General features: G+C 40.4%; 1 protein-coding gene and 1 pseudogene across 4 annotated transcripts; one reads left to right on the top strand and one right to left on the bottom strand.

Annotated features, from left to right (window-relative positions):
- The first annotated feature begins 4688 nt into the window (after window positions 1–4688).
- LOC125588272 lies at window positions 4689–15495 on the top strand (annotated as a pseudogene).
- Window positions 15259–19248, bottom strand: LOC106407780 (transcriptional corepressor SEUSS). Of its 4 annotated transcripts, XM_048761225.1 has the most exons (11): window positions 19022–19248; window positions 18575–18818; window positions 17979–18493; window positions 17764–17883; window positions 17598–17646; window positions 17262–17476; window positions 17116–17184; window positions 16912–17009; window positions 16739–16832; window positions 16551–16620; window positions 15259–16442 (listed from the first exon to the last, which is right to left on the bottom strand). In XM_048761225.1, exons 2-11 carry the CDS (start codon window positions 18669–18671, stop codon window positions 15634–15636), a joined length of 2136 nt encoding a protein of 711 aa, XP_048617182.1. In that variant the 5' UTR covers window positions 18672–18818; window positions 19022–19248; the 3' UTR covers window positions 15259–15633. The 4 variants fall into 4 exon arrangements, with proteins under 4 accessions (XP_048617182.1, XP_048617180.1, XP_048617181.1 ...); XM_048761223.1 differs by having other exon boundaries at window positions 17979–18818; XM_048761224.1 differs by having other exon boundaries at window positions 18575–19103.
- Between the last annotated feature and the right edge of the window lie 1449 nt (window positions 19249–20697).

The following is a 20697-nucleotide window of genomic DNA, read 5'->3' as shown; positions in this document are numbered from 1 at the left end:
GGGGTTGTTTCTTTCAACCATGTTGGCTTCAGTCACCACAGCAACGAGATCCTCCTCTGTGAGATTTGCCTGAGCCTTCTCATCCTTGATCTTTTTGCGACACTCAACAGTCTTGTGCCCCACTTTGTGGCAGTAGTGACATTTCCCCCTGAACTTCTCCACATTCGCATTCGCATTGATTTCAATGCCTTTGTTCTTGAAGTTTTTTCCAGAAGCCTTCAGGGCTGCATCAGTTTTGGAAGGCTTGGCAGGAGAATGGGCGTGGGCCTTTCCTTTGCCTTTGTGCTCAGCCATGTTGACACTGTGCTCCTTAGCAGTGACCTTGTCAGCGTTTCGGTTTCTGGATTCCATCTGAAGCCTCATGATGAGCTCCTCGAGCCCCATCTTCTTCTTCTTGTGCTTCAAGTAGTTCTTGAAATCCGCATAGCTTGGAGGAAGCTTTTCAATGAAGCTGAGAGTTGTGAATGTCTCGCAGATGGACATTCCTTCAGCAGCGATTTCATGGCAAATGAGCTGAAGCGCTTCCACCTGATCCATGATGGGTTTTGAATCCACCATTTTGAAGTCGTGGAACTTTGAGACCACATACTTCTGGCAGCCAGCGTCCTCACCTCTGTACTTCTTGTGCAATGATCTCCATAGCTCTTTCGCCGTGGGGATCTCACAGTAGACACGGTACAATGGGTCAATGAGACGACCCAAAATGTAACCTTTGCAGATAAAGTCGGAATGCACCCATATGTCAACAGTTGCAAGACTGTGAACATCATCAATCCCGTACGGAATCAGGGGCTTGTCCTCCTGGATGAACTTGTCCAGTTTCATCGTTGTCAGGAAGAACATCATCTTCTTCTGCCACGTTTTGAAGCCTTTGCCATCAAACTTGTCTGGCATCAGTCCTTCAGTGAACAAGCTAGGTACAGCCGGAGGAGTTTGAACTGCCACCGGACCACTTGCAGTTGCTGATACTGAACCCGTCTGATAAAGACCAGCACCGAATAGGCTACGGCGTGTGGTTTCATCAGCAGCATTTCCCACAGGGAGGATAGTGCTCGTTGTTGCTGCAGCGGTTGTCACGCCAGTTGCATCAGTTGCTGCAGCGTTGAGTGGAGTCTGAATGACATCCGTGGTGTCAGTGGGGGTGTTCTTATCGTTTGTCATTTTTCTGTAGAGAAAACATGAAGACGGATTAGTACTCCAATCAACAAATAACATTTTATTTTTAAGCAAAAAATAATAGTCTAAAATCGATTTTCATTTTTGGTGTTTGAACCAAATCATATCGATATAAGTCTTGAGAAAAAACGTTTTGCAGACTCGCTTAAAAGCGTTCGCAGAAATCGTTTTGTATAGACTTAGAATGTTTCAAAAACTCGCTTAAGAAAGCGGTTATTGAAACGATTCATGTAAATAACATTTTGATAATGTATCAAAAACGTTTCGCGATAATGCTAGAAAGCAATCCGCAAAGCGTTATGAAACAAAATAAGAAACGTTTCGCGGAAGGGCTATAAAGCAAATCGCAAACTCGTTTTCAAAAAAGAACATAGAAACGTTTCGCGGATAAGCATATAGCAAATCGCAAACATCGTTTATGAAATAGGTAAGAAACGTTTCGCGGAAATGGTACAGAGCAAATCGCGAACAGCGTTCTAAAAACTGTTAACAAATCTTTGTTGAACCGTTTTTCAATCCGATTAAACGCTTTAAATAGAAAGCGAAATTAGAGTTAAGATTGTATTAGTCGGATAACCAGACTGAGATAAACGATATAACAAAATAACATGTTAAGGAAATTGACGATTTGTAAAGCGAATACAAGAACGATAAGAAATCGTATTCGCAAATATACATGGAGTCGAGATATAATCTCTTTCCTTAACTCTAAATATTCGCTCCGTTAGTGAGACGGTACTGTACGAATATCGAGTCCCAGGATACAACCATGGCAGACGATCACGCTTCACTCATGAATCGCCCTATCGAACTATAAACTCTACGAAACACTCTCGTATTTAAGACTTACGCTAAGGGATTTTTGCTGTTGGTTTGATGTGTAAAAAACGTTCGAGAAATGAGAAGAGAGACGAGTTGTATTTAAAGAGATGGACGAGGAGCGACTTCCCGTAACTGTTGCATAACGTGCGCTCGTTAGTGGGGATTTGGCAAAGATCTCGGGAGGTTCAAATTACGAACTTATTCCCCAAGACTCGCTATCTCTCTCTTTCTTATTTCGTTTAAATATCTCGAGAGGATAAACATCATGACGTTTTTATTTTGTAGACAAACTGCTTGTCGTTTCAAAATAAAATGCATGTTGTTTTTGAGATTTTAAATGGCAAAATGTTGAGCTTAACTTGATCCAAAAAGAATATTCTTATCGGACCGGAGGCCCTCCACCAATCCCAAGAGAAGGAGAGTCACGCCTCATCACCACATGTAGCGTTCACCGTTGGGGCACCTTGTGTCACCGGAGATGTAACACGGTGCTGGAGACAAGCCTTGCCGTCAGATATCCATCGCCTGTCTCTTATGGTCGTGCAGCGGATCCGAGAGGCTTTGATGTGGAGAAGAGACGCACGTACACGGAGCCATCACGTAGAGCACTTCCGGTGCCGATCATCACGTCATCATCTCATCGGAGGAGGGTCTGAGATCATTGCCGTGCCGAAGCCTTTATCAACTCTCGACATGGCCGTGATCATAACCGAGAGATGCGGAGGAGGCACGATCTAAATTGGAGTTGCGGCGTTTAACACCAACCAATACCATCGTTAACCATGAGTCATAGGAGGGGCAAGCCATGTCACCGGAGAGTCGTTCATGATCACCGAGTTTGAGCCAGCCACCATCATCAACCGTAGTCCAAGCCGTATAGCAGCTACGTGTTATCTTCTTGTTACTTATGTTACAAGCAACATATTTAGCTTAAGCTAAATGTTTCATGCGTAGGAAATCTGCAACTTTGGATGTTATTATTCTAAAACCTAAGCGAGATTTGTTGGGCGAGGCGTTTTCCCATTATCTCCGACCTTGGCTAAGGTGAGGGTCTATTCCGTAAATCCCGTACCAGTGTAGAATTCTCTCTATGTTAGTTTAGATTTCGAATCATAATCCGTCTGTTTGAATTGAGTCTGTCTGAGTCTTGATTGTTAGTTAGTTCATTCATTGTAAACTGGAACTAGGGGTCTAGAGGATTCAACCGTTGATTTGATTGTGTGATGTTAAGATATGCGATATATATATGTAAGTATACATAGTTATGAGTAGGGACTATGTAAGTGAGCGGGGGTTCAGAGATGTCTGGACTAGCGACGCAGCTTTGGTGGGCGGGGGCTCAGACACGTCTGGGCTAGCGACGCATATTGTGTGGAGCATGGGTGCAGAGACGTTTGCATTCGACGCAGCTTTGGAGGGCGGGGGTACAGAGACAGACTGTACTAGCGACGCAGCGTATGTATATATATATCTGTATGAGGAGATGCGGGGTGTATGGACTAGCTATATGCTATCATCGCATTGTTTGTGTTGTGTTTGTGTGATGCTTTAGGCGTCTTGTTTGTTCATGTTAGAGCTAAACTTCCATAGTGGGAGTTCTATTATTCAAGTCAGTGGTTTGCGTGTTTAGCATCCCATACCTCACGGAGTAACTCCCCTGTTACTCACCCCTCCTTTCCTTCTCCTTTCAGATGAGACTGACGAGCAGAAGTGATTGCTATCGGGCTGGTGCTTTGGGAGTTTTATTTCTGTCTTTTTCAGACTTGCGGATTTTATGTTGTTATCGATATTTTCAGGATTTATTATGTTATTTTGATTTATGGCTATTTATTGGATTTACGACTTTGAAGTTGACTTTTGAGAAGTAATAAATGGAGATTTCAGACTTTTTATTTAATTAAGTTATTTCGGAAAATACGGGTGTTACATTTGGATTCCTTCAAATCCAGGCGCACTGAGCTCAAACCACACGTTCGCTTCTTCTTTCGCTTTCGATAAGACTGAGACTGAGGAATAATGAAAAACTAGTTTATTTTGCAGGTTATATAGGGGAAGATCGGATTTAGTGATCATGGCAGGGACCACTTGTAATAATATAAGATCGAAAGACTCATGTTCATGATATATTAAATATATAATAGTACCTATAGTGTATCCACAACATACATAACCATGACTATACTCATGAAAATGCAACCACAGCTCACATATCCACAACCATACTAAATCAACCAAATATCTAGTTACAACGACCACTTAATTACACCAGAACATGATACAATTATGCATTACCATACAACTACCAAGTCTGCGGCAATAGCCAATCAACAACGACACCTACAATCCACAAGTTTGTCTGCATAAACCCGAACAAGTTACAACCAAAAATCATTCACTCAAGAAAATGAACAAATTCGTCAAACAAAATACAATGTAGCAACCATTATTTTGGTCTAAAACATCTTCCACCATCCAAAACCAAAAGCAATCCAACTCTACGAACCCCAACAATTTGTGTTCTACAACTTAACATGTCCATGTCCACATTTATGTTGTGTATCCACAACGTACATAACCATGACCACAGTCACGAAAAACTGCTTTTTCATTTACCACAAATCAACGTCAATTTTTTAAAAAAATTACTAATTTTAATCTTAACCATTAGATCAAAATATAGCTATTCTAATATGACGGTTCACATTAAAGTCCACAAATCTATAAACCTAACAAATATAATTAGAACATTACGCGGTTAACTACAAGTGATCCAACAAGTAGTTAGTTCGAGGGGTCTTTTTGTCCACGAAATATCAAGTCTCAGCCCAAAATACATCTCAAGTGTAAATAACACAGTGTGTGAAAGGACAATTTCAAAGTAGCTAAAATTGTAAACAACTCATAGTAAAGATGGTTAACTCAATTAGTGCTTAAAATTAGAAGGGTGTTTAGTAAATTAACCATTTAGAAGTATGTTATGTTTGGAAAGTAAACAATAGAAAAGTAGGTTTTAGTGTAAATTTCGCGTATATTTTTTGTTTCTCTCACCTTTAGCCACGAGAAAACGTTTATTGAACAATTAGCCGAACACGAAAGCGCCTTTTGCCGGCGAGCAAGAGGGAAAAAAACGGGTCGGTTTCCAGAAACTTACGAGAGAGAGAGAGGACATAGATGAAGTGTTGCAGTCACACATACTGTTTATTCAAACTTGTCCAAAGGAATTCTTGCCAAATCAAAAGACTTGATCAAGTCCTTTGGATCTGATGATCACACCAAGATATGCTTGGACAAAGGTGAGCTTCAAGTTGCTGGAAAAGAGAGGGAATCACAGTTCTCAAGCCAGTTTCGGGATATTTCTACCATTGTAATGCAGAAAACCCTAAACCCTGAAACCCAACGCCGTTATACCATTAGCATGGTAGAGCGTCTTATGCATGAAATCCATTTTGCTGTTGATCCTCATAGCAATTCCAAGAAACAGGTGAGTGGTATTTATTTAGCGATTTGTAAAGCTTCATTTTTTATTATTATTATTCTTATTATTGAACTTGTGCAGGCTCTTGATGTTATCCGTGAGCTGCAGAAGCACTTCCCTATAAAGCCTTTGTAGAAGTCGGATAACCAGACTGAGATAAACGATATAACAAAATAACATTTAAGGAAATTGACGATTTGTAAAGCGAATACAAGAACGATAAGAAATCGTATTCGCAAATATACATGGAGTCGAGATATAATCTCTTTCCTTAACTCTAAATATTCGCTCCGTTAGTGAGACGGTAACTATACGAATATCGAGTCCCAGGATACAACCATGGCAGACGATCACGATTCACTCATGAATCACCCTATCGAACTATAAACTCTACGAAACACTCTCGTATTTAAGACTTACGCTAAGGGATTTTCGCTGTTGGTTTGATGTGTAAAAAACGTTCAAGAAATGAGAAGAGAGACGAGTTGTATTTAAAGAGATGGACGAGGAGCGACTTCCCGTAACTGTTGCATAACGTGCGCTCGTTAGTGGGGATTTGGCAAAGATCTCGGGAGGTTCAAATTACGAACTTATTCCCCAAGACTCGCTATCTCTCTCTTTCTTATCTCGTTTAAATATCTCGAGAGGATAAACATCATGACGTTTTTATTTTGTAGACAAACTGCTTGTCGTTTCAAAATAAAATGCATGTTGTTTTTGAGATTTTAAATGGCAAAATGTTGAGCTTAACTTGGTCCAAAAAGAATATTCTTATCGGGCCGGAGGCCCTCCACCAAGACCCAAGACCTAAGACCCAAGACCCAAGACCCAAGACCCAAGCCCAAGCCCAAGCCCAAGCCCACGCCGAGCTGAGACGAGCCGAGCCGAGCCGAGCCGGCCGGACGGCGGCGGCGGCCCGCGCGTGGGGAGCCTTCCTCTCTCTCCAAGCTGTTTAACACATGATATCAAGTGACCATATATAAACAGCTCATTTTTTCTTGTTCCCACCGATGTGGGATGTTTCATTTTCTCTTCACACTTACATTTTATTATTTTAGCCAATTGAGCTTTAGTAATTTAGGTCCAACAATCCCCCATATGAATAGAAATGACTCTAAACATATGCAGACTAAATGCAGACTCTAAAAAAAAAAAAAAAACTATACATATTCTAATCATGACTAGACTAGACAGACTTATCGAGAGTGTTTGCGAAAAATTCACTGTGTTTGAGTTGGTGGCGTTTTTAAGCCTTGAACCACTCATAGTTAATATCTGTCGGGTTTACTTTACCAGAAGGTGAACATGATGTCTTGAACAAACCGGTGTTTTATGTAGACCGAGACAACATGCATAACGCAGTTTCATTTTCTCGTAGAACTTAGTTCTCTATTGTGTTCATTGTGGCCCTGAACTATTCCTGGTTTGCATGAGTGAACTTAGAGAATATAGCCTTGCATTCATTCTCCTAGAAACGGCCCCATTTCACACTCATTAGGTGATTGACCATGAAAAGTATTGAGTAATACTCCGCTTAGAAGCTATGGAATCATTAAAAGCTTATGCTTATCCTTTACACATTTGTTAGCACTTTTCTCATCTTAGGAGTTGGGAAGAGACTACTTTGTCTCAAGTGCTTTGGTTAGATTCTGCTTGATTTTGTTTTCCCTTTGAACCTACGTCTTGGGATCTCCAGTCATGATAGGTAGGGTTGCAATCAAGCATCCTCATTCGTTATAGGCTTTAAACCCATTCCTTTTGATGATTTAGCAACAACATCTCGTGGCAAACCTTTAGTAAACGGATCCGCTAGGTTGTCAGCCGATTTGATGTAGTCTATTGTGATTACACCAGTTGAGATAAGTTGTCTAATGGTTTTATGCCGTCTTCTGATGTGACGAGATTTACCATTGTAGAGATTATTCTGAGCCCGAGCTATTGCTGATTGACTATTACAATGTATGCGTATAGCTGGCACAGGTTTCTCCCACATCGGAATATCTTCCAAAAAATTTCTAAGCCATTCGGCTTCTTCTGCTGCTTTGTCTAAGGCTATGAACTCAGATTCCATGGTAGATCTGGCTAACACTGTTTGTTTGGTAGATTTCCATGATATTGCTGCTCCTCCTAGTGTAAAGACATATCCACTCGTGGATTTTGAGTTTTTAGAATCTGATATCCAGTTAGCATCACTGTATCCTTCTAAAACTGCTGGTTCTTTACCATAGTGAAGCCCAAAATCTTTGGTGTAACGCAAGTAATTGAGTACCCTCGTTATAGCTTTCCAGTGTGTATGACCTGGATTACTTGTATATCGACTAAGTACGTTTACTGCATGCGCCAGATCCGGTCTAGTACAATTGGTCAAGTACATGAGACTTCCGATCACACGTGCATACTCGTTTTGTGAAACCGCTTCACCTGAATTCTTTGTCAAGTGCATTTGGGGATCTAACGGAGTTTTCGCCGTACTATTAGAGTAATTTTTAAATCTCTCTAATATTGTTTGAGCATAATGAGATTGGGTTAAGATAATTCCGTTTGAATTTCTTGTGACTTTAACCCCGAGAATTACATCTACTAATCCCAAGTCTTTCATCTCAAATGTCCCTTTGAGCATGTTCTTTGTTTGATTGATAATGTCTTTATTGCTTCCAATAATGAGCATATCATCTACATATAGACATAGCAAAACATACGCATTTTTGGTAGTTTTGTAGTATATGCATTTGTCACATTCATTTATTTTGAAACCATTTGACATCATTGTATTGTCAAATTTTTCGTGCCATTGTTTAGGAGCTTGTTTAAGCCCATAAAGTGACTTTACAAGTCGACATACTTTGTCTTCCTGTCCGGGAATGACAAAACCTTCAGGTTGTTTCATGTAAATTTTCTCTTCTAAATCACCATTTAGAAAAGCAGTTTTTACATCCATTTGATGGATTTCTAGGTCTCTTAAGGCTGCGATTGCTATCATCAGTCTTATTGATGTTATTCTCGTCACTGGAGAATATGTATCAAAATAGTCAAGGCCTTCCTTTTGTCGGAATCCTTGAACTACAAGCCTAGACTTGTATTTTCCACCAGGTTTCCGTGTCATTATCCATTTATTCCCTAATGCTTTGCAGCCAGGTGGTAAATCTGTTATGTAATAAGTATAATTTTGCCTAATCGAATCAAATTCACTTCTGATCGCTTCGTTCCAGAATGGAGCTTCTGGTGAAGCCATGGCTTCTGCCAAAGTTTTTGGAACATTTTCTACTAAAAATGCCATTAGGAAATTTTCTCCAAAATATTTTTCTTTTCGAGCTCTTTTGCTCCTTCGAGGTTCATCTTTTTCTTCATTTTCTGAAATATCATTTATAGAAATCTCGACGTTTGTCTCAGTTTCTGAGTTTTTGTCATTGTCTCTTTCTTCTCGAGTTCGTTTTGAACCTTGTTTTTCCTTATATGGAAAAATATTTTCGAAGAAAGATGCATTTCTTGATTCCATGACTGTATTTTCATGAATGTCTGATACTTCAGATTTATGTACCAGAAATCGATAAGCATTATTGTTATGTGCATATCTGATGAAGATGCAATCCACTGTTTTAGGTCCAATAGTGACCTTCTTTGGTGGCGGTACTGCAAATTTTGCTAGGCACCCCCACACTTTGAGGTATTTATACGAAGGTAAATTACCTTTCCAAAATTCATATGGAGTTTTGCCAGTTACTTTGTGTGGAATTTTGTTGAGGATATAATTAGTGGTAAGCAATGCTTCCCTCCACATGTTCTGGGGTAACCCAGATTCCTGCAACATTGCATTCATCATCTCTTTTAGAGTTCGATTTTTGTGTTCAGCAACTCCGTTAGATTCTGGTGAGTAAGGAGCTGTAGTTTGATGGATTATTCCATGTTCTTTACAGAATGCATTGAATGGAATACCCTTGTTATAGCTTTCCAGTGTGTATGACCTGGATTATTTGTATATCGACTAAGTACGTTTACTGCATGCCCCAGATCCGGTCTAGTACAATTGGTCAAGTACATGAGACTTCCGATCACACGTGCATACTCGTTTTGTGAAACCGCTTCACCTGAATTCTTTGTCAAGTGCATTTGGGGATCTAACGGAGTTTTCGCCGTACTATTAGAGTAATTTTTAAATCTCTCTAATATTGTTTGAGCATAATGAGATTGGGTTAAGATAATTCCGTTTGAATTTCTTGTGACTTTAACCCCGAGAATTACATCTACTAATCCCAAGTCTTTCATCTCAAATGTCCCTTTGAGCATGTTCTTTGTTTGATTGATAATGTCTTTATTGCTTCCAATAATGAGCATATCATCTACATATAGACATAGCAAAACATACGCATTTTTGGTAGTTTTGTAGTATATGCATTTGTCACATTCATTTATTTTGAAACCATTTGACATCATTGTATTGTCAAATTTTTCGTGCCATTGTTTAGGAGCTTGTTTAAGCCCATAAAGTGACTTTACAAGTCGACATACTTTGTCTTCCTGTCCGGGAATGACAAAACCTTCAGGTTGTTTCATGTAAATTTCCTCTTCTAAATCACCATTTAGAAAAACAGTTTTTACATCCATTTGATGGATTTCTAGGTCTCTTAAGGCTGTGATTGCTATCATCAGTCTTATTGATGTTATTCTCGTCACTGGAGAATATGTATCAAAATAGTCAAGGCCTTCCTTTTGTCGGAATCCTTGAACTACAAGCCTAGACTTGTATTTTCCACCAGGTTTTCGTGTCATTATCCATTTATTCCCTAATGCTTTGCAGCAAGGTGGTAAATCCGTTATGTAATAAGTATAATTTTGCATAATCGAATCAAATTCACTCCTGACCGCTTCGTTCCAGAATGGAGCTTCTGGTGAAGCCATGGCTTCTGCCAAAGTTTTTGGAACATTTTCTACTAAAAATGCCATTAGGAAATCTTCTCCAAAAGATTTTTTTTTCGAGCTCTTTTGCTCCTTCGAGGTTCATCTTTTTCTTCATTTTCTGAAATATCATTTATAGAAATCTCGACGTTTGTCTCAGTTTCTGAGTTTTTGTCATTGTCTCTTCCTTCTCGAGTTCGTTTTGAACCTTGTTTTTCCTTATATGGAAAAATATTTTCGAAGAAAGATGCATTTCTAGATTCCATGACTGTATTTTCATGAATGTCTGATATTTCAGATTTATGTACCAGAAATCGATAAGCATTACTGTTATGTGCATATCCGATGAAGATGCAATCCACTGTTTTAGGTCCAATAGTGACCTTCTTTGGTGGCGGTACTGCAACTTTTGCTAGGCACCCCCACACTTTGAGATATTTATACGAAGGTAAATTACCTTTCCAAAATTCATATGGAGTTTTGCCAGTTACTTTGTGTGGAATTTTGTTGAGGATATAATTAGTGGTAAGCAATGCTTCCCCCCACATGTTCTGGGGTAACCCAGATTCCTGCAACATTGCATTCATCATCTCTTTTAGAGTTCGATTTTTGCGTTCAGCAACTCCGTTAGATTCTGGTGAGTAAGGAGCTGTAGTTTGATGGATTATTCCATGTTCTTTACAGAATGCATTGAATGGACCATCATACTCGCCTCCTCTGTCGCTTCTAACTACTTTAATAGTTGTTTTAAGCTGATTTTCGACCTCGAGTTTAAATTCTTTAAATTTTTCTAAGGTTTCGTCTTTGCTATGTAATAAATATACATAACAATATTTTGTGCAGTCATCTATGAAGGTCACAAAGTACTTTTTACCACCTCTAGTTTGTAAGTATTTTAAATCACATAAATCTGTGTGAATTAAATCTAGAGGTTTATTAGTTCTCTCAACACGAGGTGATGGCGTTTTCGTGAGCTTAGCCTGTACGCATACTTCACATTTTTGTTTACTTGTTTTGCATTTAGGAATTAGATTTAAATTCATTAATCTTTGTATAGATTTGTAGTTTACATGGCCTAATCTTTCATGCCATATATTAAAAGACTCAACCAAATAAGCAACTGGCTCTTTCTTATTCATTGAAACTTTTGAAGCTACAACTTTCGGAGGGACTGTCATTACATTCAACTTGACAAGTCCACCCTTAACATACCCTCTTCCCAAATACATCCCATTTTTCCTAATCACGAGTTTGTCCGCCTCAAAATTTGTGGCGAATCCATTCTTGCTGAGCAAGGTTCCCGAGACCAGGTTCTTCCTCATGTCAGGCACATGCTTCACATTCGTCAGAGTGACCTCATGTCCAGATGTCATCTTCAAAATCACATTGCCGCGTCCTTCAATCTTGGAGACTGCAGTGTTTCCCATCTTGAGCTTCTCCTCAGTCATGCTTTTCTGATAGGTGCTGAACATCGCCCTATCGGTGCAAATGTGGGTGGTTGCACCAGTGTCATACCACCATTCCTTGGGGTTGTTTCTTTCAACCATGTTGGCTTCAGTCACCACAGCAACGAGATCCTCCTCTGTGAGATTTGCCTGAGCCTTCTCATCCTTGATCTTTTTGCGACACTCAACAGTCTTGTGCCCCACTTTGTGGCAGTAGTGACATTTCCCCCTGAACTTCTCCACATTCGCATTCGCATTGATTTCAATGCCTTTGTTCTTGAAGTTTTTTCCAGAAGCCTTCAGGGCTGCATCAGTTTTGGAAGGCTTGGCAGGAGAATGGGCGTGGGCCTTTCCTTTGCCTTTGTGCTCAGCCATGTTGACACTGTGCTCCTTAGCAGTGACCTTGTCAGCGATTCGGTTTCTGGATTCCATCTGAAGCCTCATGATGAGCTCCTCGAGCCCCATCTTCTTTTTCTTGTGCTTCAAGTAGTTCTTGAAATCCGCATAGCTTGGAGGAAGCTTTTCAATGAAGCTGAGAGTTGTGAATGTCTCGCAGATGGACATTCCTTCAGCAGCGATTTCATGGCAAATGAGCTGAAGCGCTTCCACCTGATCCATGATGGGTTTTGAATCCACCATTTTGAAGTCGTGGAACTTTGAGACCACATACTTCTGGCAGCCAGCGTCCTCACCTCTGTACTTCTTGTGCAATGATCTCCATAGCTCTTTCGCCGTGGGGATCTCACAGTAGACACGGTACAATGGGTCAATGAGACGACCCAAAATGTAACCTTTGCAGATAAAGTCGGAATGCACCCATATGTCAACAGTTGCAAGACTGTGAACATCATCAATCCCGTACGGAATCAGGGGCTTGTCCTCCTGGATGAACTTGTCCAGTTTCATCGTTGTCAGGAAGAACATCATCTTCTTCTGCCACGTTTTGAAGCCTTTGCCATCAAACTTGTCTGGCATCAGTCCTTCAGTGAACAAGCTAGGTACAGCCGGAGGAGTTTGAACTGCCACCGGACCACTTGCAGTTGCTGATACTGAACCCGTCTGATAAAGACCAGCACCGAATAGGCTACGGCGTGTGGTTTCATCAGCAGCATTTCCCACAGGGAGGATAGTGCTCGTTGTTGCTGCAGCGGTTTTCACGCCAGTTGCATCAGTTGCTGCAGCGTTGAGTGGAGTCTGAATGACATCCGTGGTGTCAGTGGGGGTGTTCTTATCGTTTGTCATTTTTCTGTAGAGAAAACATGAAGACGGATTAGTACTCCAATCAACAAATAACATTTTATTTTTAAGCAAAAAATAATAGTCTAAAATCGATTTTCATTTTTGGTGTTTGAACCAAATCATATCGATATAAGTCTTGAGAAAAAACGTTTTGCAGACTCGCTTAAAAGCGTTCGCAGAAATCGTTTTGTATAGACTTAGAATGTTTCAAAAACTCGCTTAAGAAAGCGGTTATTGAAACGATTCATGTAAATAACATTTTGATAATGTATCAAAAACGTTTCGCGATAATGCTAGAAAGCAATCCGCAAAGCGTTATGAAACAAAATAAGAAACGTTTCGCGGAAGGGCTATAAAGCAAATCGCAAACTCGTTTTCAAAAAAGAACATAAAAACGTTTCACGGATAAGCATATAGCAAATCGCAAACATCGTTTATGAAATAGGTAAGAAACGTTTCGCGGAAATGGTACAGAGCAAATCGCGAACAGCGTTCTAAAAACTGTTAACAAATCTTTGTTGAACCGTTTTTCAATCCGATTAAACGCTTTAAATAGAAAGCGAAATTAGAGTTAAGATTGTAGAAGTCGGATAACCAGACTGAGATAAACGATATAACAAAATAACATGTTAAGGAAATTGACGATTTGTAAAGCGAATACAAGAACGATAAGAAATCGTATTCGCAAATATACATGGAGTCGAGATATAATCTCTTTCCTTAACTCTAAATATTCGCTCCGTTAGTGAGACGGTACTGTACGAATATCGAGTCCCAGGATACAACCATGGCAGACGATCACGCTTCACTCATGAATCGCCCTATCGAACTATAAACTCTACGAAACACTCTCGTATTTAAGACTTACGCTAAGGGATTTTTGCTGTTGGTTTGATGTGTAAAAAACGTTCGAGAAATGAGAAGAGAGACGAGTTGTATTTAAAGAGATGGACGAGGAGCGACTTCCCGTAACTGTTGCATAACGTGCGCTCGTTAGTGGGGATTTGGCAAAGATCTCGGGAGGTTCAAATTACGAACTTATTCCCCAAGACTCGCTATCTCTCTCTTTCTTATTTCGTTTAAATATCTCGAGAGGATAAACATCATGACGTTTTTATTTTGTAGACAAACTGCTTGTCGTTTCAAAATAAAATGCATGTTGTTTTTGAGATTTTAAATGGCAAAATGTTGAGCTTAACTTGATCCAAAAAGAATATTCTTATCGGACCGGAGGCCCTCCACCAAGACCCAAGACCAAGCCCAAGCCGAGCCGAGCCGGCCGGACGGCGGCGGCGGCGCGCGTGGGGAGCCTTCCTCTCTCTCCAAGCTGGTTAACACATGATATCAAGTGACCCTATATAAACAGCTCATTTTTTCTTGTTCCCACCGACGTGGGATGTTTCATTTTCTCTTCACACTTACCTTTTATTATTTTAGCCAATTGGGCTTTAGTAATTTAGGTCCAACAGCCTTCTCCAATGAGGCTGCGTCTCACCGTTCCTGTTCAAAACTTCACCTCGCTTCTGGATAAAGCTAAAAGAATGGGGGACATTTGGATTGTCTCCTAAGACGAATCGGGAACCCAAATGTCCACTGTAATGATTCTGCAACTTGTTGTAGATTTCTCTCTCTAATTCTTCTCTGATCGTGTCGATACATTCTTGTGCAGGTCTGTGAGATGGAACCGGGACTATTCCGAGAATGTGATTCCCTTGTGAGGAATATGCAGGGGAGATTAGAGATACTCGCTGTATCAGTTCATGCTGAAGGTGACACAAGCATGAATCATTACGATGATTATGATGATATGGCATTGCAGACGAACAAGCCCTTGAACTTAGCAAGAAAATGGAGAAGCAAGAGATGGGGGTACAAAGAAAGAAGAAGGAACCAAGTGCAGCACTTGCAACACCTTCGTTGGGGAAGCTAAGCAATACAGAGAGCATTGTAAGAGTGATTGGCACAAACACAACTTGAAGCGTAAGACGACGCGTAAACTGCCTCCTCTTACTGCGCATGGCTGAGATTGATATGGACGACTCCAAAGCAGATTTGAAAGACTTAACTCTTTCTGATTTTAAATGCAGTGCCTTCTTTGTTGATGTTAAATGCAATATCTTGTGGAGCTGATCAATGAGTTTTTCCCCATAATGCATGTAATGAATTTTGCTAACTGCTGCAGTTAACAGGAGTTATGCATTGTTTGGATCGAGAGAAAGGCTACTAGGCTAGTCAGAATTTAGGAAAGTTTCGTCAACACATCGAGATAAACTGAAGGATACACAGCACATGATCCATTGCCTCCATGATGATGCAACACCCATAGAAAGATGTACACTATAACTATAAAAGCATTAAGAAAACAAACTCCCCAAGATTGAGAAGAACAAAAAAAAAAAGAAGAAGAAGAAGAAACAGCAACTCAAGATGGTATCTGTAGTTGTGGACCTAGAAACGAGTTGTTGTAGGAAGATTTTTAACTCTTCCTTTTCTTAAGCACAGCATAGCTTATCCTGAGTTTGTGATGAGCTTTGAAAGCAGAGAACATTACCCGTATTAAGAGTCTCTCACAAGTCATCTTCATCATACATTCCAATCACACTGAAAATTGTTGAAAGCATTGACTGCACCCCCTAAGCGTTGGTTTCCAACATCCTGTTGCACGTTTGGATCTCTCACCATCATCCCAGCTCTTCCATTCATAAGACCATTGTTCCCGTTAATATTAGTCATTCCAAACCCTCCAATACTTGTGTTCACTTGACCGTTGTTCATCATCAGAACACCAGAGCTACTCACATTGCGACCTCCCTTTCCGTCATTCCCAAAAGACTCATGCCCTCCTCCTCCTGAGGTATTATGAGTTTGGTTGTTGTTCATCAGGATCTCATTAAGAATCTTCTGCACCGAGCTAGACTCATTTGCTTCATCAGCCGCAGCCTGTTGAATGGCTGGTAAGTTTGTGGAACCCATGTGATTATTAATAGATGTTATCCCGTTTTGAGATGGATAGTTGTTGTTAGACGAGGAAGTTGGAGACTGAAACGATGGCAGGTTGTGTTGTTGCTGGGATGATGGCGCCATGGTACCCGAGTTGCTTGGTGACTGCATCTGAATTGAGATTCCACCATATGGACTGCTTGGAGTTTTGTAAGCAGCATTCTGATTTCTTTGCTTCATCGAATTTTGGTGGATGCTGCCTGTGGAGGTGGATGCCGAAGCTGCATTGAAGGCATAATTTAATGAGCTTTGCCCACAACTCTGATCCTTGTTTGCAATCTGGGCAACTGATTGATGCTGCTGCTGCCTTGGCTGTTCATTGGGCTGCTGAGCAGAAGGACCAGGCAGTGCAGATGATGGACCTGTTCTCCGTGGAAACTTGGCTAAACTCTCTGTACCAAACATTAAAAAAATTTGACACGAGATATCAAATCAATCAGTCGCAGGTTATAAAAAAAAATAGATTCAGATTCTGCTTGGAAGGAGGCAGATTTACTAACCGATTGGTCCTGTTCTTGTTTCTCTGCTATAATCTATCAAGTCCTTCATACTATTTACAACCTCCGAGATCTGAAACATTGCAGAAGATCAAATGTTGGATTTAATTAATCTCATTATATTATTTTCAAAGATGAACAACATCTGCATAAATAGTTGAAATGGCACTTAATTTCACATTGACATATACCTGCAAACACCGAACATATCTCTTTGTGTATCCCAAATCATTGACGAGTGGTACTTCTAGGGCCTTTGCCAACTGTCTGGCAGATGCAACAAACCTGCATAACAGTGGAAGCACGTCAGTCAGAGAGATCACCACTAGAGAGAAAGAGAGAGAGAGAGAGAGATGACGTCTACATGTTGCAATTGTTTTGCAGCTCCGGAAGAGCAGAATCTGTTGTTGCATTTTGAGCCGCTTGTTGATATTTCTGCGCTGCTGACCCAAGCTGACTAACCTGTACATGATAATACAAAGGCAATAACTTCCTAGCATAACATATTATCAAAAAGATAAACCCAAGTTTCAATTACGACAACATAAAGAACAATTCTGGAAGTTACCTGCGGTATCAAAAGCCTGCGTGGAATAAGCTCTTCATGCCGCCGAGCACAGAATTCCCAAGAGAATATCTGACAAGGAAAATACAATAAAGGGTTCTAGTTTGGCAAGACAGAGAGAGAGAGAGAATAATTTGAATATAACCAACCTTAAGATCTGGTGAGAAAACTATTCGAAGTTGGCCATCACGAACAACTCGAAGCTGCTCAAACACACTCTCTTGTGTTGCTTTTGCATACTCCAAGACAATTTGACCAGATGAATTCTGAGACTCCCTCGGCATATCCACATACAAAAGTTCTTCCAAAGTGCCACTTTCATACTTTATCTTAAATAGCCGCGGGAGGACTTCCGCGGTTGCCTCTAAAACAATGAACGCAAAACAAAGGACTAATCAGTAAGGAATGACAACGAGAAAATGTTATAATTCTAAATGTAAATATTCTCAGCAGTACAAGAAGCACTGATCCTCCAAATAACATACCAAAACCACGCCCAGGCTTTCGGTTACATATCTCACAGTGCCACACATCCTGCAATGTATGTGAATTAAAAAAATACCCATGTAAGCTAGCAAGTATTTACACAGTTTCTTGAAAAAACACACGAGATCAAAAAAAAAAAAAAAAAAAAAAATTAGAGCAGTAAACCTGAGGGAAAACGCCAGTTGTTTGCCGGCCACTACCATACATAGAAACGCACCATCTCTTCTTGGCATTAGGAGCAAAGTACTCTGATACAAATTTTCTCCAGAACTCGATGTTATTGTCCTGCATTTAGTATCAACACAACGGTAAGTCGTGAAGCAAAAAAAAAAAAAAAAGAGTAGACGCTTGAGAAGAAAAAGTCATCATTTAGGCTATACTTGAGGCCTATGTTGTTGCCGGTACATATACTGTGTAAGACGCTGAGCACCCATGCCAGGTTCATAGACTGGTTTCATAGGCGGCCTCTGCTGCTGTGGTAATTGAGGACGCTGTTGAGGCATTGATTTCAGGAGGAGGAGTTGCTGCTGATGCTGATGCTGATGTTGAAGTTGCATAAGTCTCTGCTGGTGAAGTATATTATTCATTTGAGTCTGTGGAGATTGCCCCGGCATTTGAAGAAACTGCCTCTGCTGCTGCTGGAGAAACAATGACTGCTCTGAATGCTGGGGTTCCATTTTCACTTGTGCTAAGTTTCTCATGGCCTGAAGTTGCTGCGGTTCCAACTTAACGGATCCCAAGCTTGTCAACATTTTCTGGTCGTTGGTAACCTGACCACCACCAGGTTCCAACTTGACACCAGCTAACCCTCCTCCACGCTGCTGCTGCTGCTGCTCCATTTTCGTAGTACTACTCCGTTGTTGCTGGTTAGCTGAAACGTTGGAGAAGTGCTGACCTGACGAGGACAAACCACTAAACCCGATGTCTGAAGCAAAAGAGTGGTTGTTGTTGAGGAGTGAAGATGTGTTTGGCATACTCATGTTGTTACTGAACTGAGTCAGTGGAGAAGGAAATGGTGGTTGAACATTATTATCGCCACTGCCTACTGGATTTGGCGCCTCTGATGGTACCATACTCCCTCCCTTCCCAACAAGAGAGATAACCTCAGGCTTTGTGTTGGACTTGGACTACCAAAGATGTGGTCAATGCACGGTTAAGTCGAACAGTGTTGTTTCCGATCCGGATTGAGCAAATCTACTCCATTCGAACTCAGCAGGCACCTTGAACCCAAAAAAACAAAACAAACCCTAATTGAGGAGAGACACAATATGAGAACGATACTTACAAGCCGCTGGCGAAGAAGAATCTGTCTCCAATAAGCCTCAAATCAACCCAGAATCTGTCTTCATCTTTTAGGATAACCCAAAAAGAAACAAAAAACAATTCTCTGCCGCCTACAAACTGTCTTTTTTTTAAACTATACCTTATGGTGTTTAGCTCAAGAGTATTGTGTCCTGTTCTTCGCTGTATCAGAGAGAGAAGTTGATGAAGAGAGAGAATAGTGTCCCTTGCGGACGTCAAAATTGTATTCGATCTGATTTATTTCATTCCCTTTCTTTTTGCTCTCTCTCTCTCTCTCTCTCTCTCTCTTCTCCTTGAGATGAAGTCAATGACATTACCCTACTAGATATGTCTCTCTTATCATTTTTTATTCTTCCTTTGGTTTTTTTTTTTGTCCGCTTGTTCCTTCGGTTTTAATGTTGAAGTGTTTCTCCCATTTTTCTTATTTCTACGAACAATTTCCAAAAAAATAGAATGTACATAGTATTATCAAATTTATAGATTTTTTTTTAATATGAAAATATTGCCCACATTCAATCAATACTATAAAAATTAAGTTAGTGTTATAAATTATATTGTGGATGTCCATAACCGGTCCAATGCTAGAGAAAGACGACTGTGAGGAGAGAGAAAGAGAATCAGCATCTTGCATTTTCCTTATTAGATTATGATTTGTACTGTTTCCATATTTGTATTTCTTTTCTTTAGTCTTTCCATTATTCTATGACGGTGTAATTCCTTATATATAAAGGGCTCCTTATGTTTATGAATTATACATAAACATACAGATCCTATTCTCTAGTTTCACAACACTTTATCAGCACGATTACGCTTTAAACCCTAAGCTAAAGTCCGAACCCTAAAACCCTAATCTCATCCCGGCGATAAACCCTAAACCCGACGACGAACCATAATCTGATCGAGAACCTAAAACCCCATACTCAAGGCGTTCCCGATCTCTGCACGCGACCTCAGTCTGTTCCTCAGCTCGCGACTTCAGCCTGTTCGCGAGACACGATCTCAGCCTGCTCGACGCGACCCGATACCGTTCGATAGCCAGCACGTTCACGACCCGATAGCTGCTTGCTCCCGTTCGCGACTCGTCTCAGCTTCAATCCGTTCGCGACAGACAGCAACCCGTTCGCGACCCGACAACAACGATCAGCTCGCGTTCTTCTCTATTCGGTGGTCCATTTAACCCGCCTTGAGATTTAGGTAAAACTAAAACCTAAGAACCAAACCCTAAGGCAATAGATCCAATCCCTAATAACCTAAATTGAATCTTATTGCTTGATTAAAATCGAAACCCGAATTCCCTAAAGCATAGCCGCATGCATACCATGCAAACCCTAATCGAAATTTGATTTGATTGTTTATGTGATTGAATGTTTTGAATCTGATTATCATTACATAGAACCGATTGCTAGGATTGATTAATCTCATACTTGAATTTGGTTTATTGAATTGATGAACTAATTGAATGTTATCTTGCGATAGAAATCGCCTAAGTTGATTAGTTCTCATCTTGTTTAAAACTTGAAACCGACCGGCTTGTTCATATTGAAACCCTAATTGCATTAATCTCATTGAATATGATCGTTAGGTTGATAGTAACTAAACCCCTTGATGCATTGCTTGATTGTTTTATTGAGGTTTCATGATCACTTAGAATCGTTCTTGCTAATGTGAATAACCGATTGCATTAAGATCATATAGAAACCGATTGCTAAGATTGTTCATACCCTTGCCCGTGCGGCTTGTCTTGCATTATGCATGTTCGGATTGTTTGGCCGTTCGGCTTGTTAGCATATCATGCAT

The sequence above is a fragment of the Brassica napus genome, chromosome C6, assembly GCF_020379485.1.
Source record: "Brassica napus cultivar Da-Ae chromosome C6, Da-Ae, whole genome shotgun sequence".
NCBI lineage: Eukaryota > Viridiplantae > Streptophyta > Magnoliopsida > Brassicales > Brassicaceae > Brassica > Brassica napus.
The sequence above is the reverse complement of the archived record's forward strand: the minus strand, read 5'-3'. Positions and strand labels throughout refer to the sequence as shown.